This window comes from Aptenodytes patagonicus, chromosome 7, assembly GCF_965638725.1.
Source record: "Aptenodytes patagonicus chromosome 7, bAptPat1.pri.cur, whole genome shotgun sequence".
Lineage (NCBI taxonomy): Eukaryota > Metazoa > Chordata > Aves > Sphenisciformes > Spheniscidae > Aptenodytes > Aptenodytes patagonicus.
This window is the reverse complement of record NC_134955.1, coordinates 4,194,106-4,218,844: the sequence shown is the minus strand read 5'-3', so window position 1 is coordinate 4,218,844 and position 24,739 is coordinate 4,194,106. Positions and strand designations below refer to the sequence as shown.

The window sequence follows — 24,739 nt, the reverse complement described above, 5'->3', positions numbered from 1 at the left end:
AGCTATTGTTGCAAACCCTAGCACTTAATTTCTCTGAGTAGCACAGCATTAGAAGCCTTCGATCAAAAAGCATCACTGAATAAAAGATCTTCACGTTCAGGATTTTTTACTTCATCCTTACCATGGTGGGTGGGTGTGATGTTAGAATGATTAGGGCAGTCTTCTGGCTCTAAAAGTTGGTCTTGAGCCTTGTGATTGACTTGTACCAGAAGCAGTTGCCAGTAGGTATAGTAGTTATTCTTGGTAGTATTCAGTCTCAAATAAAAGGAAACTGTGCTTACTCTCCATGCAATGCCAGTCATCCATGTAATACTTTAGTGTGCTTCTGGAAGATGCCTGATCATATGTGATTCTCTCCATTTTGTGAGGTGCGAGTCTGATGTGTAGTGTAATGACCTCTTTTGACTCAGGTGTCTATATTAAAGAAGTAAAAGCTGACAAAGTAAGTGTACTTTTGCATGTTGTTCAAGGAGTGCGCAATCTGTGGTGACGATTAAACTCATGACTAAAAGTTCTTTCTCCTTTATTAACGAGCTGTGCAGCGTGCTTTGTTGCATTACGTACAACAGTTGTTTAATCTCCAGCTGGGAGTGTAGTCAGGATTCCCTTAGCAGGAAAGAGTGTAAGTGCTTTTGTTTTCTGTATCAGCTTGTTCAACTGCACTATCTGGGACGAGTTGTAATGAGCTGAGGCAAAAGTATTTTAGAAAGCAGGGACAACGTAACTCAAATGAAAGATCATCTCGGTTACTGCCAATAAGATGTACTTCATCCAAGAGGTTAAATTTATGACTTTCCTATTGCTATTCCAAAAAAGAAGTAACTGACTGGATAGGTGGTGGAAGGAAGAGGCTGCATGGGTGCAGCTGGAGATCTCCAGCAATGAATACAGAACATCCAAGGTGCACCACGGTTACTTAGCAGTTAACACACATAGTAGATTAATAGAAATAACACAGTGCTAGGCTAAGTATAATGATTATCACACTGATGGCACACAACTGAACCTTTGGCCAGGCAGTCATCAGTCAAAATGGGAACTGTCAGTCTCTTGCTCTTCAGAATGTGCTGAGTCTTGATCTTGCTGAGGTGCCATCAAACTGTTTGAGATTTTTCTTTGAGCTTTGTAACTTTCACAATGAAAATTTTCTCTCGAGTCTTGAGTTAGTTCTTCAACAGTTTCACTTCCACCTCTGTCTTTTACTTTCCTCTTGCATATTTTATAAAACTTCCCAGCTCAACAGCAATGTATTTGGTAAAGCTGAGTCAGGGTAGTGCTAAGCAAAAGCACTGGGCTAAACCTCTGGCCTGTAGGTTAAGCTTTTTTGCCTTTGTGCCAGTACGGTGGTGGCCTCTGTAGCTTGGAATGAACAGCGGTTCCTGATTGTGTACGTTCCAATTGGTCTTTTCTCATGCCTATAGTTTCCTTCAGGTTTGGTGGCAGGGCAAACTCGGTGACTTTGACTTTGGGTGTGATTTTCCCACTTACTTACACTGTGGTCTTATAGTTCCTCCGTTACTTACTTCCCCCTTTACTTACATATAGTCTTATAGTTCCTTCCTCTTACTTACATAGTCTTATAGTTCATTGAGCCCTTCAGAGGAGGAGTGAAGTTGAGGGCTTGGGGGGAAAAGTGAGATAATTGCTGCTCTAGTAGAGCTCCAGAGAGAAGGTGAAGTTTGTTGGATAGTAAGCCTTAGGCAATATTACACAGAAGGAATGGCCCCCATTGTGGGAGAGGGGTGTTTAAATGTAATATGTGCAAAGAGGAATTTTTGTAATCCTTTCCTCCAGCTCTGTTTCTTCCCTTCTTTCTCCATTTTCCTCTTTCCTGTGTGAGAGCATGCCGTAATCTGACTCCCAATAAAGTAGCTGAGTTTGAAAGTGGTTACTATGAAGAAAATGAAGCACAAAAAACTGTGGCTCTGGCTTTCTTCTTTTTGGCAAGAAGCTGGAGTAGGAAAACCTGTCTAACTCTTCTCTTTGCACCATAGTATGAATTTCTGTGAATACTCGAGCTTTGCTGTTGCTATTGTCTCCGGAATAGGCATGTGCCTGTGCAATACAGAATTAAAAATAAACTATGACCTGGATGTTTACTTGAACTCCAGAGGCTTGCTTGCTTCCTTCCTTCCTTCTTGTACACGGAGTTCTTGAAGGGAACGAGGCCTAGGGAAGTCTCTTATTCTGATCTCTAATCACAAATCTGGGGTGTGTGCCAGAAGGTCAGTGTATTAGCTGACCATAGGATATAGTACTGCATGAGGAGCTGGGTACCCCTGGTCTTCCCCAAGTCCTTCTGGTAGGAATGGGCTTCACTGATTTAAGCTTATGACTCTTTGTGGTATTCCTTTTAAAGTGTGGAGTGTCTGTCTGATTGGACCCAGTATCTAGACAACTAGATTAGTGGCTAATGACTGGGTCTTTGGCGGTGGGAGAAAGAAAACAATATCTTGCCTTCCTGAAAAATTATTTTAGTTGAACAGATATGGCCCTCTCTGAGGCTTCCAGTAGGTTCTGACTAAGGGCTGGGCAAATAATTTACAGGTCTTATTTGTATCATCTAGTTGGATTTCTTTTAAACAGGTGTAAGTAAATTGTCTCCTCTGTGGTGTTTTTACTGTCCAGAAATCGGTTCAGTCCTCCCTCTTCAGGAGGCGACTGGGAATCCGGGCTGCGTTTGAAGTGCTTTCTTCCCTGAAAGAGACTCCTGCTAATGCACAACAGTAAGTGAAAAACATTGAAACAGTAGATGATCTAGGAGAAAAGAGCAGATTTTTGATCATCTTGTTTTGTTTAGTACATTTACTGAGGATGCCTTCCTGAAAAATGGCAGTTTGTTGCTCAACGTTTTTGTTTTATTTTTTTCTTTAACTGGATGTTTATAATACACTGTTTGGGACTCTTATGGGGTCTGTTTCCTTTTTATTTCTACTTCCAATTTTATCTGCTTTTCAAAAAAAGAAAGAGGCAGGAATGCATTTGGAACAGCTATTTTTGCCATCAAGACAGTTATCTGTTTCAGGGCCCATCCTGTTTTCTTTTAAATAGGTCGTATGTCAGCATTGGGGCCTTACTACAAGTGCTGCAGAAAGTTGAAATGGATTCTCGCTGCAAGCAAGCCATCATGAGAGTAAGAACTATATTTTCTTAGTCTTTATGTTGGTGACTATCAAACCCTCTGATGGGACAGAGGGCTGAAATTGCCTTAATCACACCATTGATCTAGGAGCAGTAGCTTTCAGCTCAGCTTTCTTTTTGGTGCTTTCTTTAAGAGTGTGAAGGGAGGCCCAGCTCAGTGTCTGTTCATGTTTTGGTCTTCAGAACAAAAACAGTCTCTAGGCAATGGCTTCACCTTAAGGTTGCTACTTCTTTAGTTGGTGTGATGAGGAACACATTCATCTGTAGAGATGTGTAGAGTAATGAAAACTCTTGTTTTGCAGAGTTAATTTTTTCATTTGCTTTACTGTCTTTCTGGAAGTAAAGCGTTTCTCACTGTGGTCTAGAGCTGCTGTCTATAGCAGCTTCCCTCTACCATTTGAAAATGTCTCTTTTTCCATTGGATTTTAGCTGTGCTGCTCCCTGTAGATATTAATACTTGTGTCGGGCTACAGGGAGAGTGGTTTTGCTTAACTAAAGACTTAATTAACATTGCAGCTCATGCCATGATTTTCAGAGATTAGAGAAATTATTTAGCTCTAATAGGAGATGTGGAGATTATTGGTGTGATTTCAGAAAAATTATCTAAAAGTAATGTTGCTTTTTAAGAGCAACATTGCAGCAGGATTTGGAAGTCCATATTGTAAGATCTTCTGCCAAAAGGAAGTGACAATTCAGAGCTGATGGTTATAGCATCAGCAGTTGGCTGGCTCCTATGTGAAGGTTGGAAGTGGAATGAAGAGGTATACATGTATTATTTCCCATTGTTGTCTGGGATAGGGGTTGTGTAAGCAGAGTTGCCTGAAAATAAACAGCCTGTTCTGTAATTATGCAGAGCTGTCCATTGCATTGTTTGTTAGGTACGCAAATCCAAGTTTTAGTTTTTCTTCTTGTTGCTGGTGGGTTTTTTTCCATTTCTTTTGTTGCTGTGTGCGCTACAAGTTGCAGTTAGTGTTTAGCATGCTATGGAAGCGTCTTCATCATGTTACAATTTGTAAAATATTTCCATCCTTCCAGGTAGTAACTTCTGCAGAGCAGTGATAACTGACATAGTATCTTCATTCCTCGGATCATAACATAATGATGGCAATGTTAGATGAGACTAAAAATTCAAGTATATCAAAAGAGCATGCTCCTTCTTAAGCAGCATGTGATCCTAGAGAAAAGGCGAGCCAAATCCCACAGTCATGTGGCAGTTTTGTGTTAAAGCAAAGCAATATTGAAGCTCACTCTAATACCTTGGTGTAGGTTGTATTACATCTCAATTCCTAGACTTTTAAGATAGTCTGAGGGTGTTGGCACTGTTTGAAGATGCACCTACTGCAGGTGTTGATCTGGATGTTTCTCTTTCATGTGAAGTCACTCAAAATGTGCTCCTGTGACCAGCTGTCAGCTGCCCAGTTTCAGAAGCTCTTTGAAGAACTAGACAAAGATGCCATTAAGCAAGTATGTATCTGACAATCATTTATAAAGTGTCATAAGTTGAGTGTGGTCTTGTGCAAAAATAAGTGATAGTATTCTGCTTATAAGCAAACTTCACAATTTGTTGAATGTGGGGCGTGATCAAGTGTCATTGATTTTTAAGTTGTTTGTGGGTTACTCTTACAGTCACAAATGGCATTGCTTTGGGGGCTGTTACAGCATTAGTTTGGGATTGCCAGGTAGTATTAAATACACAGAATGCATGGTTGTTCATATATATGAAATGGTTGTTTATTCTGTCAGCATTTTTAAGTGACTTGGCCAGACAAAACAGATGAAGGCTCTTTGTGTGTGTTTTGTTTAATAGGAAGATTCGTTACAAAGGAACAAGGAATAGGAGTTAGACTTATAGCATAGACTTTCTGAAAAGTGCTTTGGAGAAGTGAGTACCTCTGTAGTAAATTGGTTTTGATGAAATGCGAGGGATTTGTCTTGTCATGACAGTCCTATATTAAAGCAATGCATCTCTGCTATATATTAGTCTTTGCAGGGTAACACTTAACTATACTCAGGCAAAGTCTTTTCTCCAGTCCCTGAATGAAGAATACAGTGTGGATTCTTTAAGCGTTCAGATGAAGATGGGCAGAAAGCAGTCTTCTCCACTAGGAGAAAGAAAGAAAGAGGAAAAAAAAAAAAATCAAACTTTTCGAGGGTTAGGAAGTGTTCTTTTCTATGTTTGCATGTAACTAAGACTTCTGAATCTTTTAAGGGAGATTAAATGTTGGGAAATGGGGAAGGAATGTATACAATTAGTGGCTTGGTGTTTAGTTTACCTGCTTGGGGCATTGGAGAGAGGTTGGATTATCTTGTGTTGTGCCATATTTGTCAACCTATTTGCTAATCAGAAATGATCTCTTGCTGCTAATAGCCAGAGCTTGAAAACACCTTCCTACTGAAATGTCAAAATTAGCATGTGGTTTTGAAGTTTTGCTTTGAAAATGTCTGTTTCTTAAATCTGAGATGGGGTGTGTGTTTCCTGCATCATTATTAAAATGTTTATGCTGTGTGTCTCACAGCAAATCCTGTGTGTTCTTTTCAGCATCCTCCCAGTCCACAGTATCAATCCCATTTTCTGCAGAAAATGCAGTTTGCCTTTGGCCATCCCTACTTTGGCTACTTGGGGAATGTTGTAGCCCTTGCAAACATTGTTTCTATCTGTGTAAGTAAAAGTTTTTTGTTTTGTGGTTTTTGTTTTTCCCCTGCTACAAACTTCAGTTCTGTTTTTGTTCTGTAGTCTCTGGTCTGATAACCACTTTTTGTAGCAGATGTCCATGTTTGGCATGCTTTAGTCATGCAAAGTCTTAGAATAGAATACCTGCAGTTAAAAAATACATTCTAAGCTGCTTGAAAAGGTCTGTGCAAAGCATAAAAGACTGTGTTTTGTTCTTGTGCTTAAAAATCTGTTTTATGCAGCAGTAAAGCAGTGGATTCATAAAATATTTCTTGTTGTTTAAGGTGGTTTTGGTGATGGATGCAGATAAGCAGCCATCTGAAAGAGATGACTTCTTCCTGGGGGTAAGATACAACAGTATTCCTACAGTTATTGCTGTTCCCTGAGGTGTCAATAATTCTAATTATTTTTATTTTTTGGGGGAAGGCTATCAACTGCTTCTTCATCCTATACTATCTGCTGGAAATGTTGCTGAAAATCTTAGCAATGGGCTTGAAAAGATACTTGTCATACCCAAGCAATAGATTTGATGGCCTTCTGACTGTAATTTTGCTGGTAAGCTTTTTGTTAACTTCTGTATTCCTGGTTTTGTTGACTAGGATGATTAGGAACTGCAAGAGCTAGTGGAATTGCTTTTTATTCAACACTGATGTGCTGAGTTAAATAACATGAGCCAGTGTTATGGTTTTAAGTGGCTTGAATGTTTTGGTGGCAAATGGTTCTCTTAGGGTCTCCTTTCTGGAGGTAGGCTTTTTTAAATTGATAGAAAAGGTGAGCTTTCTTACAAGCAGCCTTTTTAATGTTATTTGGAAACATCCAGCTCTTGAAGTAATTACATAAGGAATTCTGTTACATAGCTAAAAATCACTTTGCTTTTTGAATGTAAAAAAAAAAAAAAAAAGTTGCAGAATATTGTTATTATTATTTGGTAAAAGCCTGAAACCCATATGGCAGATGAGGCCAAATTCACAGTTAATGTAATTCATTGTATATCCTTATATGTGTCACCATTGGATTATGTGTGTAAATTGGATTAATTTGGGGGAATACCTGGTCAAACATGACAATTTCAGAGCTTTAAACTGAGTTAAATTAGCGGCTTAAAGCTCTTGAAAATGTTTCCTGTCAAGAAACTTACGTAAATTTTGAAACTCAGAATTACGAAGTAAGGTTTTGACTACTTTTTTTTTCTTCCCTAACTGAAGATTTTGGAGGTTGCAACTTTTGCTGTGTACGGATTTCCTCATCCTGGTTGGTACGTAATCTCCGTGAACTGTTGCACTTTGCTTGGTGTCTGGGTGGGTCAGGGGAATATACAAACAGTTCATACACACTTAGGTCATTATGCTATGATTGTCAGCCCAGTCCCTAATTTACCAAACCTAGTAGAATTTCTCACCCTTGTAGTCGCTAGAGGCCATGCAATATGGATAAATGAAAGAAAATTATTAATTTTTTTCATAAAATTTAGCATTCTGTTCAGCTATTCTGAGCAAGATGCATTTTTATTACTTGTAATCTGATGTAAACAACTAAAACGTCGGTGTGTTATCAACATTGTTCTGGTCCTAAATCCAAAACACAGCACTGTACCAGCTACTAGGAAGGAAATTAACTCTATCCCTGCCGAAACCAGGACATGTTGCAATCAGAAGTTATATTAATTTACACTAGTGCCTGTAAAGAGACCTGATAGATGTTGCAGCTAAAATGTGTTTATTTTTTAACACATCTTGCACTCCTATCACTCAAAAGTGATGGTTGCCATAAGGATATTAATTACTAACAATCTAAAGGCATTAACTATTCATCTAACTTATAATTGATTTTATTTGGGTTTGATTTTTTTTTTTTGCCCCTTGATTTTTGAATGTAGATGATTGTTTGCACTGCAATAGTATCTTGAAGCACCAGTAATGCTTGTTAGATCTTTGTGTCAGTCACTGCAAACAGATTATAACCCAGATGAGTCATTCTGAGTCCTGATGCTGCTTATGGTGTGTGCTGTTGGTAATTGCTTGGTCTGTAGATGTAACATCTTCAGGACAGGACTCAGATGTGACTATTATTCTAGAATATGCGTTCTATACAGTGTTGTTTTAAATCATTTATTTTATTATTAGAGTTGAATATATTGGTGAGTCAAATCATGATTTAGCATCTGTGTTACCAAGGAGTTTTTTCATTAACATCTTTTGTCCCCCACCACCTGCTCACCTTTCCAGCAAAGAAGCATCCAGCATGCTGATGTAAAAGTCAGCTAAAACTCAGGCTGAGGTTTGAAGTGTATGCGTATCACCCATGGAATACGCATATAAGGAAGAAGGTTGGCAAGACAGTCTGTTAGCTTAGTGCTTTCTTTGAAGCCTAGCTTCAGCCAAGCACACCCTGAAGGATTAATGCATGTCTTTGTGCAAGTTCCTAAAGTATCCTGCTATAGCAATATTTTTGTTTTGCTTTGTTTTCTGAAAGGACTTACTTTGGTGCCTCCCCGCCAGCAGAAGGGAGGCCACTTACCTGGGTATTTTAGTACAAACATGCACTTTAAATATGCATATAGTGCTCTTTAAGAGCCCAGGCTAAATGGATCGCTTCCTTCATCTGTTATTAGAGTTTACTATAGCTGAGATTCCTGCTGAGTAAATTAATGTACTTCCTTTTACAGTTTATGGATTTTTATATAGGATAATTCAGGAGAATTATCCTATAGGAGATTATATAGGAGAATTATCCTATATAAAGATCCTATAGAGACCTCAGGAGGTCTCTAGTCCAGCCTCCTGCTCAAAGCAAGGCTGGGCCAAGTTTTTCAGAGCTTTATCCAGTTGGGACTAGAAAACCTCTGACGGAGGCTTGCACAACCTCTCTGGGTAACCTGTGCCTCTGTCTTACTGTCCTCGTGGTTGACAAGTTCTTCCTTATATCTAGCATGAGCCTCCACTGTTTCAGCTTACACCTACTCTCCCTTGCCCTGCAACTATGCACCACCAAACAGCCTTGCTTCTGTTTTCTTGAGGACTACTTTGTGAGTATTAGAAGGCTGTTGCTAGATCCTCCTGAAGCAGCGTTCTCCAGGCTGAACAAGCCCAGGTCCTGCAGCTTCAATTTGTAGGGCAGGTGCATCAGCCCCTGACCGGCTTGTTGGTTCTCTGCTGATCTTGCTGCAGTTTGTCCCTTTCATGTATTGGGGATTCCAAAACTGGATGCAGTGTTCTAGTCAGTTATACGTTGCAAAGAGTGATTACATGAGGATATAAAAATCCTTTTTTTTTTCTTTTTCTCATTTTTTAATATGCCCTGAATGTTAACCAAAAGCTGTGGGGAATTTACAGTTACCTGCAGCCCAGTAGATTTAACTGTGTCTTTATGTCATGGGCTGTTTCTCTGATTTGTTATTTTCTTCCATCTTTCCTAGGAGACCCGAGTTCATGGGCTTGTTATCCCTGTGGGATATGGTGCGATTGGTGAACATGTTAATTGTGTTCAGGTTCCTGCGGATTATTCCTAATATGAAGGTGTTTGTTTATCCCTCCACACTTCTGATTTCTTTGTTGGTCAAATCATAAATTTTGTTAAAGCCTTTTTAGAATAACATCTAGTAGACTGCAGTTCTCTTGCACCTGAGTGGGATTGTAACTCAGCTCTGACTGTCCAGACTATTGCACAGCACCTCGCAAACTCACTGTCTCTTTAGATGGTTTTCTCTGTTGAGGTGGCAGGGAAGTTCTGTTGATGTCACTGCAATTGACTGTCACTGCTGGTATTCTAAAGTGGGCAAAATGCATCCAGAAACACTTGTGCAACTTGTGTAGTGTTTCAGTCTTAATTAGATGAGTGGATATGATATCCTTGAAGAACTTGGTACTCAGAAGGTGATAGACTTGCTTTCACTAGATACTGCCAGACATTTTGGTCATACAAAGGATTATGTGGAATAAATCCCTCTTTCCACTTTCCAGTTTCCACCAGAATACCTGTACTTGAATCTAAAATGACTTTGCGTTCTTTGATTGTTGGTTATAATCCTGCATTTAGACTTGCTTGAAAGCTAAGCCCAAATTAATGTCAGGTGCAGGGCTTGTATCTTAGTTCAATAAACCATAAATATCTGCCTGATGTAATCAGAGGTCATTATGTCAGTGGAAAGTGTAAACTAGAAATGATGTGGATCAAATATGAAGCAGTTAATCTGGAGCTATGCGCTTGTGATTTTTTTTTTTTTAATTCCCCCCCCCCCCCCCCCCCCAGTTCTGGTCTTATTAGGCATATAGCCCTTTAAGTCACAGTGCCAGTGTATATTTAAAACTTATAATGTCTGTGTATGAAAAGGTCTACAGCATTGTTCATTCATCTTAAGTACCTCATGGAAATATCACTGTATAAAAGATGACCTGCATTTATATATAGCTCACTTCCCTGGTTTGTATTTCTTTGTCCTTTTAGTAAAAATAATTTGATACGGATTGGAAGTGTGATGAATGTCATGCACGTAAAATTCTGCTTTGTTTTAGTTCATGGCTTTGGTTGTTACTACATTGCTGGATCTGGTAAAAAACTTGAGAGCCTTTGCAGGAATCCTTGTGGTAAGTCATGATGCAAGACTGTAATTTCCTTTCTTATAGTTAGCAGTATAATAAGGGTATGTCTTCAACAAAGTCAACCAGGTTCTTTGAATGACAATCACCACAAACAGTAACATTTCACCTTAATCAGCCAGTTCTTCTCCAAGGCATGACTTGCAAAGCTGCAACAAACTACTGTTTTGTCACTACTAGTGTTTTGTCACTGCTGCACACAGTGACAGTGCCTCATTTATCAGTTTCCTTTAGGAGTGCCTTTAAAAGATTATTTAAAACTTCCTCAGAGTGCTTGCCTCAGGCTGGATACTCTAGTTTCAAATAAAAATTCATCTGATGCTAAAAGTAGCCCAGTTTTCCTTACCCTGGCTTGCTGATGTTAAAGTAAATAGCAAAACAACTTTAAAATTGTTTTCAGTTGAGAAGGTCTTGAGGTGGCATGTTTGGACATGAATTTTAAAAGCCTCTACCATCCTGTTTTAGGTGTGTCTGTGTAGAGCATATAGTCTGTAAACATGTGATTAAAGGATGGATCGCAATGCGTGGTGTCCTTTACATAAATACTCCATTTCCCAACTCTTGAGTTTCTGGCTTTGCAACGATGTCTTTCTGGTACAGCAAATGAGTGCCTGGGTGGCTTTTTTTTGTTGTTGTTTGTGGTTGTGAGGGTTTTTTTTAAGGTACTTTAGTTTGAGGTAATGGTTAGAGACCAAGGATTTGCTGTGTATTAGGTATTGTCTAAAAAGTTGTTCTAGTCTATATACTTAGCATGCAATTTACCCAGAATATCTGGGTTTTGTCATTACTAATCTCTGCTTTTATCTGTAGGGGAGGGGCCGTAAGTTGCAGTCTGGAAAGGTTTATGTTGCAATTTGAAATAAAGATGCTGGTTTGGGCAAAGCTAAGTTGGTAACAACTTTGTTGTGCTGTACAAGTCACACTTGCCACTGGAAGCTACTCTTGAAACAGAAATACCTTGGGAGTGCATGAACTGGGAAGTTAGCTTTTGCAGGTGAAAGTACATCTTGGGAGCCTAAATGCCAGTCTTACATATGATAGGAACAGCTTTAGTGTAATGAAAAACTCTTCATTACTCATCGTTACTCAATGTAATAAGATGTCTAAAGGCTGACTGCAGTTTTGCTAATTTTTCCAGTTTGTGGTTAAGTATATACGCCATGCTCAAGGAGCACATGTTTGCTTGTCACCCCTGTCAGAGGCTGGTAGGGTTGTGTTGTGGATAGGTGGGGGAGGCAGCGACTGACATTGCTGCTGCTGGATCTGACAGAGCCCATACGTCAGAGCCCTGGGAGAGAGCAATTATGGGGTGAGCTGTTTTGTGCTTTACACTAGGACTCCAAAGCTGTATTGCTACTGGCATGGCTGCACCTGGGCTGTAGCATTCTGCTGGAAGCTCTCTTCATTCCTGAAAGACATAACTAAGATGGCAGGAGCCTGTAGTAATATACTTGATTTTATTTTTAGGAATTACGTGTTAGTGTTTCAATGCGGTGTCCCTACCCACATATGTAAGACTAATGCTCCTGAAGTGGTTTAAGTGTCTGCTGCTGATTGTCCTTAGTGCCAGGAGTGTGAATTGCGGTTTTGCACTAATTGTGAGGCAAGTCTGCCACAGTGTTTGCTACTTCCATGAATTTAATTTACTTTTACTTCAGGCTACGTAGAAGCTGTCACTGAGCTTCTGCCGTAGCGAAGTCTGACTCCGTTACCAGCTGATGCAAAACATCTTTCCTAATGTTAGCCTGGAACACATGCTGATAAAGTAATGTAACTGATTAGCTAATTTATCAGGCGGTGCATGTTTTGGTGCATATCTTTTTCAAAGAATAAAATTAACTTTATTGTTGCCAAGCCAGATACCCCATCTTCTGGCAGGCTGTGGAATGTCAGCTTCAGCTTATTCCAGTAGTGTTCAAAGTGCTGTGGTTCATAGGTCAGTCTCTCTGCTCCTCCTCCCAGACTTCCCTCTTGGGTCTGTTTTGTAGCAAAATACAGAAATATGACTAATGACATTTTCATTTGAAGACTCGGCTTGTTTCAAGCCATCCTAGGACAAATGGCTCTTTGTGCAGAGGAGTGAAGTTGTAGGTTATTTCTAGGACAATCTTCTTAGGATAAAAATTGTAAAATCACCTAGGCAACTGCTGAAGACTGAAAGGTATCTCTTTAAAAGAAGGTTTGCATTTCTAACAAGTAAAAGACAGAAGTTCCAAAATCTTTTGTGTTATTGAACCCTTTATTTTTAGACTCAAATAACACTTTTAAAGAGGTTGCTGGTGTAATATAAAATAGTGACTTGTTTTTGTCCTTCAGTTAGGTTTAGTAAAAGCCTATTTTCACTGAATCTAGCAGAAAGCTCCCCAGATATTTAGATTATACCTTGTAAATACAGGTATTGGTTTTTCGTTGTTGTTTCTTAAGTCACTATTCTGCAGTGTTAATAGTTAAATTTCAGCATTCTGAGACACAGAAAAGTAAAACAGATCATAAAGTAAAATGATTTAATGCATTTTAACAACTGAAAGTTAAATAGAATATTAACAAGTAAGAGCAAACAGTTAAGTAATGCAGACATTGAGAAGTATTTTCACTTTAATAGGTTCAGGCGTTGTTCTTGACCAAATTCCTTTAACTGTGGTACTAATATGAATTCCATGTTAATTGCATTGTTTTCTTATTAGTGACAGAAATATTCTAAACTAATACTTATATTCCTTCCAGGTGGTTTTCTATGCATTTGCTATAACTGGCATAATGCTATTTAAAGGTGCTGTTGTTCCCTTGGGAAATACCAGGTAACATTCTAAACATCGCTAGTCAGAAAGCATCTGTTTTTCAAAAGCATCTGCAACTCAGTACCTCTGAGTTGTTTGTGGCTGGGTCGCTGTCCCTGCCCCCCCCTCCCCCCCCCTCCCCCCCGCCTTATTCTTGGAAACACCCTTCTTTTAATGTTAAATCACACAGACTTTTTTCATCTGTTACTCCTTCTGTTTCTTCTTGCTGTATTGAAATTGCAGAAACGCTTATCTCTACCTTGAAATTTTACCTTGCTGTAGCTTAAATACTTTTTTTTAACTATTTCCTTTGTTTTCTGCCCATATGAGATACTTAACTTTCTACAAGGCACTCGGAAGAATCTTGTTTTTAAGGTATAGTATGTAGAAAGCTATGCTCATATCAGCCTGTAATTCTCTTACAGTGCTGTCAATACAACATATGATAACGGCACTCTGCAGTGTGGGACCTACGAACAACTGGAATATTGGCCGAACAACTTTGATGACTTTGCTGTGAGCCTGATCAGTGATGGAATCCGTCCCTCTTTCCCTCTCTGCTTGTCTCTTCCCCTCATTTTCTGAGGCTTAATTGTGTGATATAGCCACTCAACTTCTGTTTACTCACATTACTTAGGCAGCAGTGGTGACCCTCTGGGATGTGATGGTGGTGAACAACTGGCAAGTCTTTTTGGAAGCGTTTTCAAGATATTCAAGTCCGTAAGTAGCAGTAATAATACTGAAAAAGTCCCATATAAATCTATCCTTAAGGTAACTGAGTAGGGATTGGGAAGAGGAGTGCTGCTTACCTTTCCTTTGGGTCAATTCAGGTATATAGGAAATAAACAATACTTCATGGTGGTTCTTTAACTTGTGTAACTTGATGGTTGGTCTAGTACTTGGTGGATGCCACGAAATCCATGGTCACATTTAGAAGGGATTGGAAACTGGCTTGGTAGTTGTCTTCTTCCAAAAAAGAGTGAATGACCTAAGTGGATTGTAAACAGGCTTGCAACACGTATTGGGTGGGTGGCTTTGGCTCTACAGCGAATCTCACAGAACTGAGATACTAGTGAATCGCTGTAATTCATTTTGGGCTGCTTCTGTATTTTCCCTGTGGGTGAACAATTTTTTGTAGACTTAAAACCTTGGACATATCTTTCATTTGTATTTAATTACTTTATGGGAATGTTTGAATGAACTGGATAACCTCTGGGTTGAGCTGTTCCAGTGAACCTTAGCTGGTTAACCCAGCATGTAGTTAAGTTGTGGAATGCTCTTCTGTAGGCTGTTGTGTGTGATAAATGTTTAACGTGGTCTGGTGAAGACTGGACAAGTTGTGAAAGAGAAATCCATTGGGATCTGCAATGAATGGAAGCTACCTCTAGCTCAAGAAATCTCTGAACTGCAAATGGTTGGAGATTGGCAGAGCGCTTGGGGGGTAGCATCATAGGTATTTTGCCATGTTTTTGTACTCTTTCCTGTGCTTCTGCTTTTGACCACTCTTGGAAGATACTAGCCTAGATGGATCTTTTGGTGTGATCCAGTAAAACTTCTACTAGGTTGCTTTTCTGTCCCTTCAGAGTTGGATTAGGTATGTTAAGCAGGGGGAGTGAGTCTGTTTGGCGAACTTAATGAAAGGCTAAATTTTTTTGTTGTTGTTGTTCCAGACTTCCTTTTACATTGAGAAAGTAGTAGTATTATATTTCAAGGAAAAATGTGATTTCATGGCTCTCCTTGGTCACTTTGAGGCTGAGGTTACTGTTTGTTGAGGTACTGTTTGTTGATCTGATCTGCAGGTGGGCGAAGATCTATTTCGTAGCCTGGTGGTTGATCTCCTCTGTCATCTGGGTTAATCTCTTCATAGCTTTACTTCTAGAGGTAAGGAAGTGTGTTTATTTGGTATTAGATCCTGAAGACAGGTTCTAATTTGTGTGGGAAATGAAAAGAACCCAGATAACTTTTTGGAAAAGCATGCTGGTTTTGTGTGTGTGCTTACTTAATCTTTCTCCTTGCTGCCCTTCCCCCGAGATGTTGAGGAAGCATTTTCTTTTTCCTAGACAGCTGTATATTTTATTTGCAGCTTTGTCACAAATCTGGTTGCGTTTCATTGGGTGTGTACATTTGTCATTATAGCTCAGTCTCTATAAAGATGAAAAATATTTTAAGTATTATAAGACTGTACATTAGCATTTAACTTCAGCATTAGTTATTCAAGCTGTAGGTTTTTTGCATTTTGATTTGCCAGCAAATTGTTAGCGCTTTAAATTTTACATTTTCATATTATTTGGTTGTCCTGTGTTTCTTCCCACCCCAATTTAAATTACTACCTTTATTCAGTTCTACGTTAGAAGAGTGGAACTGATTACTTATTTTGAAGAGATCAACCTCTAGAGTTTTTTTTTTAAAGCAGCTGTGGAAATGTAGGTACCTAAGCAATGCCATGAAGAACATGTAGTTCCGCTGGTTTCTTGTGTATGCGTATTTCTCTGCAAATCCAAATACCTTTTGAGTTTTTGATGGTGAAGGGAATGTTAATCACAGCCGTCTACTCCAGGTTAATCATCGTAGACTTCTCTTATAAGTAATGGAAGAAATTGAGTACCTGTAGAGGGCACTTCACCCCATCTTAAAACCTATGAAAACTTCTTTTGGAGATGCAGTCAACAACAAGAAGAGCACTGAGAACTAAAATTTACTACTTTAGGCAGAATGGCAAACTTCTAGACAGAAATTTAGGTATGAATCTTAGGCTGAGCTTCAGTCTTCCCATGAGTGTTTCAGAAAAGACTTTCTGTTCTAGCTGGAGGCTAATCCTATGAAGTCTTCTACCTGCTTACTTCCGCAGGGCTGTAGCCAAAGTTTGCTGTAAGAGCCAAGATGTAGCATTCTGTAGCACTCTCCAGCTGCTCTCCAGCAGGCTGTCACTATTTTTCTCCCTTTTTTTTGCCCGAGCTGTCTGTCTACTCCCTAGGTATTGATTTGTCAGAGTAATTCAAAATGGATAAGGCAACATGACAAAACCAGAAGCTGAGTTTAAGCTGTGATGCCTGAACTAGGAGTATGTTTATATATTGTTGGGTTTCTAAAGAGGAAAAAATTCAAAGCAGGTGAACTCTTGTGGGTAGTTCACGCAGTTATTTCGGGGAGGCAGTCCTTGCTAGGAGTAGAAGGCAGTGGGGCTGTCTTCTGCTTTACTGTTTTTTCAGTGTGTGATGAGAAAGTTATTTCATTCCTGAACAACAGGCTTCAATAAAGTAGTGACCTGCAGCCAATAAATACGCTGATGCCTAAATAAATTATTGCTCTGACACCCTGTGTTGAAAACAAACCTCACCCCTTTGCCAAACCTTACCCGCAACCATGTTGACCTGATAGAACCTCTTTTCTGATGTCACCAGAAGTAGCCTTTAGTTTTTTTCCCGTTCCTTTTACGTTTCAGAACTTTATTCACAAGTGGGACCGTCGCTGTCATCGAGAGCCTCTTTCAGATATTGAATACCAGAGGACAGTTGAACTAATGTTCAGGTGAGTTGAACCGGGCTTGATAATCGATCTAGTTTTTATGTTCATCTGTTATAAAGAAAGTGTGCTGGCTGCAAGAGGGTAAAAGGCTTGTCTTCTATTTCCTCCCTCTGAAGCAAACTGTTTCATCTGTTAGTTTGGAAAAATTCAGTAAGTGCTTCAGTTAGGCCTGCTTTAAGCTGACTTGGTAGCCTAACCTTTACATGCTTTCTGCCCATAGAATGATGGGAGAAGAGGTGTTGGGGGCGGGGAAGGGACTGTGCTGAGAGGGAGAAGGGAAGGGAAGATGAGGAAAGTGATGCACGTTCTTGGCTTATTATGAAGTTGTGGGTGGTGAGTTGATACTTGATGATCATGCACAAGTGGAACTTCTGGTGCATATTGGATATTCAATAGTAGCATTGGGAACATGTTCTCATTTGGGAGTTTTTTCAGGAAGACAAGTCTACTGACCTTCAGTTGTATTGTACTGTGTGCAGGAAATTGCTTCCCTGCTTCTTATGGGAAAACAGCTGCTGGTTTCCATGACACATCTGTAAAGGATGGATCACTTGCAAGTAGATGCATCTTTAGGGAGCATCAACTTATTGCAACTTTAATTCCTTGTTTAGGAATTAAAGCACACATTACATCTCGGTATGTGCATTGCAAAAACAAATGCTGAGAAGTTCCCTTTGCTGCCCCTAACAAGTTGTGCTTTTTCTTTGTAGGGATGTTTTGGAAGAACCTACAGAGGAAGAGTTGATGGAAAAACTGCACCAGCATCCACACCTGCAGTTATGTAGGTGACTGGTGGGAAGGACTGATTTATTTAGACCTCTGTTTTCTTGAGGTTGTCGGCTGGAAGAAACTGAATGGATTTTCTGTGAGGTGCTGTTAGGAGAGAGGCTTGTAGGACAGTACATGAGGTTTTGCTTGGCAATTCTCTGCAGAAAGAGGTTTTTTTTATTTTTGGTTCATATCTTTTTTTTGAAAAAGATTTGAATCTTGCTAATTTGACTTGATTTTAAGTTTCCATTTTAGAGGAATATTGCAGTTGTTATTTTTATAAACTGTGGATATCAGAAGTTTTATTTTCTTTTTTTAGGAGGGAAAGTGTGTTTAAAATGACAGTGCACTTTAAAACATGAACTTTGTAACCACTAAGCCTGCTACTTTTTTGAGCACAAGAAAACGGAACTGCCTTTTCGGGTAGGTGAGCGTGCCAAGGGCCCTGCAATTCAGGAATGGATTAGGCAGGACCAGAACAAAATCCTTATTCTTTTTGTAGTGAGAGTTGAAACACTATTTTTATTGAAATGTGACACCAGCATGTCTTACCAAATTTTCAGGAGTTAATCACGTCAGAACACAATCAATTTCAACTTAGTAACAGGGACTGCCTACTTCACACATCCTCTCTTTTTCTTTGTTTTTGATCTAGGGTTCGTGCTGGTTGCATCATGCTGGTAACTTTAAGAGCAGTTATGACTCTGAATGGAGCGATTGCACTAGTAGTTTTCAATGTGGTAAAATTGAGCTCTCCTTTAGAGTAAATATTCTCACGTTGCTTTTTAGTGAACCTCTTCCTTTTACTTTCTTCCAAGCTAGTGTTCTACATTGTATCATATTCCGTGAAAAAACTGAGGGGAATGAACTTTGGCTGGAATGTAGCACCATGGTCGCTGTGAGTCCCCCACTTAAAGGGGGGGAGAAAAAAAGGTGGAATGGGATAATCAAAGTGCGTAGCAGTTCAAATTTTCATTCGAGTCTGTGGGAATTGGAAGTGCTCAACCAGTATGCAAGATCACATTTCTTTATGGTTTAATGACCACATGCTGTATACCACTAACTTTCACCTGAGTAATACTTTCTGGGTAAATAACTTTGTCAACAAATCTAAAGCAGAGAATTAACAGTAAGCCGTGTCCACGTGCTTTTCATTATCCCTTAGTATTCCTCTAAAAAAGGTGGTTTTGTTGGAATCTGTCATATAACTAGTAAATCACTATGAACAACAGAATCAATCCCAGCTACTATTTTTATATGTAAAAATGAAACTACCCTTTGGGGTGCTGCCTTGTCACCAGAATAGACACTATTGTGATCATCTCTGCATTGACTTCTTCTGCTTGGGAAGGTAATTGGCCATAAAACACTGCTACTATTTATAAGTTACTTGATCCTTTTTTAGATAACAAAACATTTTTCAAAAGTGCCAAGCAGTCATCGTGTATACTTTTCCTCCTCTTTTTTAGTCATTTCTCTCTTCCTTCTTTCCGGCATAAGGGAGGGGAAGATATCTGGGATGATGGTGCATTTGAGCTCAAAAGCATATTTCTGCCTTGTTGTCTCACTGTTCAGAAGTTGCGTAGTGATTCTTGTCTGTTTCTTTATCTTCTGCTTATATTTTTGTTGTGCTGTGGAACAAAATATGTGTTGTAGCTTGCATATACGTAAAACAAATCTGAACTGAGCTCTGAGCGACTCCTGTAATCTTTCTTTACTTTTGTAATCTTGCCTCTTAAGCCATGCTCTTGTCTGTGTTCAGTCTCTTTTTCTCTGTTCCAGAATAATCCACCCAGTAACTCATTTGCACTGGTTTCAGTGGCATTACCATGCTTATTTTCAGTCATGCACTTAGAACACACATCATGGCAAGTAGATAAAGGCATCAGCACACAGTTTTTCTAGATTTGAGTTTAGTCTTTTCAGTATGGCTTTATGTCAGGATGGTTTCTGCTCCTTCTAGCATGATGTAATCACTGCTACCAATTTATTGGCACTTATTAACAGAGGTTAAATAGTCTATTTTACCTTTTTACTGAGAAAAAAAAAAAAATTTTTTTTGTTTTCCGCTTTTCTAAATACTTGAAGTAGCTTTGCCTTGCCAAAAAGGAAATGGCCAGTTCTTATCAGCGTGCAAGTTTAGTTGGTTTTTTTTTTATCTCTTAAGGTTGTTTGGGTTTTTGGGTTTGTTTTTTTTGGGGGGTTTTTTGGTTTTTTTTTTTTTTCCCCCATTACATTCCACTACAGTCTACCAAAGCAACACAAATTGGTGTGGGATTATCATAAACATCACAAATGTCTCCATTATGCAATCTTTGCATCTGGACAAATGTGAAGGATTTCTGAAGGGAATAGTCTTAGTCTTGTTCTTGTTTCACATTTGTGTAATTGACTGAAAGTGTAACTAGAATTTAGTATGAAATTGTGGTACCTAATGTCACTTGTACTGGAAGATGTAAACGACCACACGTCTTATGCAATAATTGTATAAATCATGAAAATGAATGTATGTAACTGGGTAAAATTTGAGGTTTGCATTATTAAAAAAAGTTTCTTCTTCTCAAAATATGAAAATAATTGGGGTGTTGAAATGATTCTTGTGGTTTGTTTTTGCCCTTCCCCCTGCTTCTGATTTCTGTTGTGCTCAGCATCTATGCTCGCCCTATCTTTACTAGTTGAAGGCCGGGCCCATGGAAGAAGTTACATGCAAGTGGGACATAACTGCCTGGTTTCAAAATGCAGGATCTAAAGTATGCTGCTCTGTTATTCTCCAGTTCTAGAGGCTCATAACATCATCTGTAGGTACTTGATATGCTTTATTTTTTAAGGTGAAACTTCATTGGAACTGAGCATTGAAGGCTGTTGAGCAGCTTGATTTCCTTTTGCGTTTCAGTCTTTGCATCTGCAAACTAGGTATTCCTTCATCTCTTTTCTTCCTGAAAAGATCAGTGCAATAAGCATTCTCATGGCATTGCAACTGGGACAGATTTTGCACATAACTTAGCAGAGTCCATGTCATTCTTTTGAAACAGGTTCTGGTTTAGAAGATTTTTTTTTTTTTTTAAGAACAGAACAAAATCAATTCTGGGTCAAGCTAAAGGCTTAAGTTTGCTGATGTCTCTGACAATGGCTGTTGCGGATGCTTAAGTGAAGTATGTGAAAGTCAAAGCAAATAGAAGACCATCTTGTGTTATTAAATCAGGCTCAGATTTTTCTAACTTCTGAAGGAGGGCCTTAATCCCCAGACTGTTGGCTAATTTGAGATTCCTCAGATATTTTTTTTCCTTCCTGATTTGCTATGAATTTGTATTGCTTAAAGAGTGGAGGGAGAGGATGGATGCAATTGAAGTATTCTTGATTCTTTCAGTAGAAGTACAGAAATACAGTGATAAACCTCACAAGCACACTTAACTATGAAGCTTAAAAAGCTTATATTGGTCAGACCTGCAAATAGGGCAGCTAGAATAACCTAGTAACTGTGTAGAAATTACAAAGGAAGAAATACCGTCTTGGGTGTCAAGGGTTTATGTGAATAAAGGGCCTGAGGCGTGCTTTCTTCGCCTCTCTTTACTGCGGTGATATTGTATCTCTCTCGACACATTTTAGGGAATGTTGCTTTTTCATCCCTCCGACGCTTTAATGTGCACAGAAGTATAGGGACATACAAAAGTATAAGAAAAAATGGGGTCTATAGGAAACTGATGCAGGGTATAGATTAGTTATCTCTGAAATGTGAGGTAAAGGTATCGCTTATCTCGTTAGATGGTTTGTCTTTTCACCTGCCGGTATGTTCTGAGCAGTACATAGCGTTACCACGGCTTCTGCTGCTGTTTAAAGTTGTGCTTTAGTTAGATGAAGTCATTTCAGTACTCCATCTATCTTGGGTTTTCATTGAAAACAAAATAAAAATAGGTGTGTGCCTGCTTTTTTATGTAGGTGTTGATTTTTTTTTTTTCCTTTCACTAGATTTTTGTCTAATTAAAAGCCCATTCAACTGAAGGGAGTTTTCTGCAAATCAAGTGGTTTTGACTTTATCTGCAGTCTTACAAACATTCAGAGCCATTTGTTATGAACGCTGGGTAGAAATAATTTGGGGGTGGGGGGCAGAGGGATAAGATTTGGTTTCTATTCTAATTCTAAGCACTTTACCAAGGTCATTTTGAAACAGTGTCCTATATAGTAAACTAGAGGAAATTGCCAAAATTATAGAACTAAAATTTAAGAGATACATATGGACTCTTACAGTTTAGAAGCACAAAATGTAGAGGTACATAGCAGGGAGCAAGTGGTATTAGAAGACAAATATTATAGGGCTTATAGTGTACTACAAATTGAATGAGCTAACAGCATCTGTAAGAGATCAAAAGAAAATTGCTTTGCTGTAATTTGTAATAGTACTTCCCTTTAGGGCCCACTATTCCCGTTTTGGGCCCTGCATTTTAAAATAAACGTGGGGGGAGACATCTGTTATAAGACAGTAATAGAGGTCTTAAAAAATTTGGAAGGCGTGCATTGGGAAGAATTTTGAAGGAAATAATTTGTTCAGGCAAACAAGAAACAGGCAAATGTTTTTTAAATAATATTCAAGTATGTAAATGATTGAGCGGAGAGAGCTGTTGATGTTGTGTAATCTCTGTGTGCTGATTGTAGGACAAGTTGTAGTTTGGATTTTGGCAAAAAGAGCTGCTAGATAGAAGGGATGCTTCCTAACTCTGAGCACTGTAATCTGGGAGGTCACAGACTCCCCTTCACTTGAGTGCCCTTTTAGGAAGGGTTTGACAGTCACCTGCTACAGCTTTGTCTGGATGTTTGTGAACCTGCCCCTGCTTGGTGATGCCTCAGCTGGTCCCTGAGATCCTGTCCCGCCTACCTCTCTGTGGTTTCACTGGAAAGAATTCCCATGGCTGTAACAAATCTAGCTTTTGTTGTTACAGCATGTGCTGTTGGTTCTAGCTAATGGCTTACAAATGTTTACAGCATGCAATTATTTTACAAGTAGGGATAACAAAAAAAAAAAATATGCTCCTTCAGCTTCCCATTATAAACAGGAAGATGAGATTTAGTTGCATGTGCTCTGTTGCTAATACCTGACCAGCATCCCCTGGTCCCTGCACTATCTCCCCACAGTTCTCCATGCAGTTCTCTCTGCTGGGTTCCCTTTAACCTCATTTCTACATCCTTTACCTTTTTGGGCAAGAGGAGGAACGTGCTGCCCTTCTCCCAGTTTGTGTTTGCTCACTGGCAAGCCAAGCAGATCAGATAACTTGATCTTTCCCTTGGTGAGAACACTTAATTTGGGCACTCTGCTTTACTTGCTACCAGTTGTCACAAAATGCGTGACGCTTATACCTTTGACGCTTTAGCTCTTCTATCAAACTTGGTTTGGTGAATGAATTTAAAAGTTACCAGGGGACCGATGTTATGTGATTTCTAGAAGCAGATAGGAAATATTACAAAAGGTAATGCTGTATTTTTGGGAATTATGTTAATTGAAATTGGTCTGATGTTTCGCTGGATCCAAGGCAGCTTAGGATCTGAAGCCTTGCAATGAGAATTGAGCACTTAGACTCCAATGAGGAGAAAAGGAGATGGTCCAGAGACTTAAGCATGCTCAACATCATCAGTCAGTTTGTAGAATTGTGGGCTAATGTGTTTCAGAACTGTGAACTGGGCTTTCCTGCATCTTCCAGGGATGCCATCACTTTTTTTAAAGATAAAATAGATCACGGACTATCTAAACGAAGACTTTAAGGTCATGGGAAATCTGTTGCTAATTCAGGAATAAACACCAGATCCTCAGACTTCCTTAATAATAAACTTCATATTTCACTCTGGACTTAAATATTTTTCTATATTTGTAGAGCTACTATTTTCCCAGCATTAAGTGAGAGAGAATGTTCAGGAAAAATCCTCAAGGCTGAGATGGCATTCTTCAAATACTAAGTACATAGTGATGTGTACAGCAAACTACTGGAGGAGCCACCTATCATTATCTCCCATAAAGAATATGAGAACTTCAAGACTGTGTATAAAATGGAGTCACGAGGCATAATAAGTATGTGTGTGTTTTAAAAGTGTCTTAGTTAACTAAAATTGTTGCAATTCTGGAGGAAAAACTGTGGTATACAGTTACCTCCATCATATAAGCACTTGTTTGCCAAAGGTAGCAAAATGATGTTTTGTCATGAATTACACACGTTACCTACTATAAGGGAAAACTTAAATGTCTTCTCTGACTTACAATTCCAGCCATTTATGTAGTTTATTTGCATTGCTTTTCATATCTAGTCCTATACTTAGAATTTTTCCACAGTGATAAAAAATGGTTTACTGATTTTTTTTTTTTAAATTTCGAACTGTAAGTTGAAGACAATTGTAGCTTGTCCTTTAATGCTAGAAATTCCTTCTAACAGTCTCAGTCATCTTTTTTCCATTAAGCTAGTTGAGCAGGTGTTGTCTTTGTTCTGTACAGATACTTCCATGGCCCCTGTCATTGCATTATTTGAGTGCCTCCCAAGTACTTTCCTGAAAACATCCTGCTGGGATAGGAAAATACTACTATCCTTATTTTGTAGATGATCAGCTGAGATATTTGGTGATCTGCCCACAGCCGAGCTTGAAATCCGTGGGAGAGTTAAGAATAAAACCTGCAGTCCCTGCTCACTGCCTTTACTAACAGACAATACTGCCTTTTTTTTTTTTTTTTTTGCAACAGTTGTGAACTTGTTGTATGTTTATAAGATGATGTTGACATTTCCACATCAATTGGTTTATAACTTTGCTACTGCCTATTCTTGTATGTAACTTTTTTATTTACTTTGTTTTAAAATTGCAGAAAAAATCCTGGAACCTCTAAACTTCTAACTTTACTGATTTTCTACCTTATCAAAAGAGGAGGGAGGATTATTACTGATTTGCCATCTGATTTATAAATACTTAGCAGGGGTGATCTGAGGCTGGCACATGTGCTGGAAGTTTAGTAAATGTAAGTAAACTGCTAGATTCCAGTAATTAAGGTACTACTGTAGCTGTACAAAAATACAGGAAAAAATACAGGATGACCGTCCTAAACAGCAGTTATTTGACAGCTCCAATTCTCATTTCTGTCAGACCTGAAACTCACTTCAAGAATGAAGTTTTTCTTTAGCCTCACCTTCCTTCGTACTGCTTGTATTTTGTTCTTTGAGATGAGTGAATGGTTTGACTTTTCAGAGCTGGTGAGTGCTTGCAACAGCATATTGAATTTGGAAAATTGTCCAAGA

General features: G+C 38.9%; 1 protein-coding gene across 1 annotated transcript in view; it reads left to right on the top strand.

The window, feature by feature from the left end:
• TPCN2 (two pore segment channel 2) overlaps positions 1-20,054 on the top strand; it is a 34,702-nt gene extending 14,648 nt beyond the window's left edge. The window contains exons 11-25 of the mRNA XM_076343801.1: positions 2,629-2,726; positions 3,052-3,133; positions 4,519-4,605; positions 5,681-5,800; positions 6,097-6,156; positions 6,239-6,367; positions 7,018-7,067; positions 9,228-9,327; positions 10,324-10,395; positions 13,132-13,205; positions 13,610-13,700; positions 13,822-13,904; positions 14,984-15,065; positions 16,627-16,712; positions 17,420-20,054. Coding sequence (XP_076199916.1) covers positions 2,629-2,726; positions 3,052-3,133; positions 4,519-4,605; positions 5,681-5,800; positions 6,097-6,156; positions 6,239-6,367; positions 7,018-7,067; positions 9,228-9,327; positions 10,324-10,395; positions 13,132-13,205; positions 13,610-13,700; positions 13,822-13,904; positions 14,984-15,065; positions 16,627-16,712; positions 17,420-17,498 — 1,293 coding nt within the window. The 3' untranslated portion in view covers positions 17,499-20,054. The remainder of the gene's footprint in view (positions 1-2,628; positions 2,727-3,051; positions 3,134-4,518; positions 4,606-5,680; positions 5,801-6,096; positions 6,157-6,238; positions 6,368-7,017; positions 7,068-9,227; positions 9,328-10,323; positions 10,396-13,131; positions 13,206-13,609; positions 13,701-13,821; positions 13,905-14,983; positions 15,066-16,626; positions 16,713-17,419) is intronic.
• Positions 20,055-24,739: the final 4,685 nt, after the last annotated feature.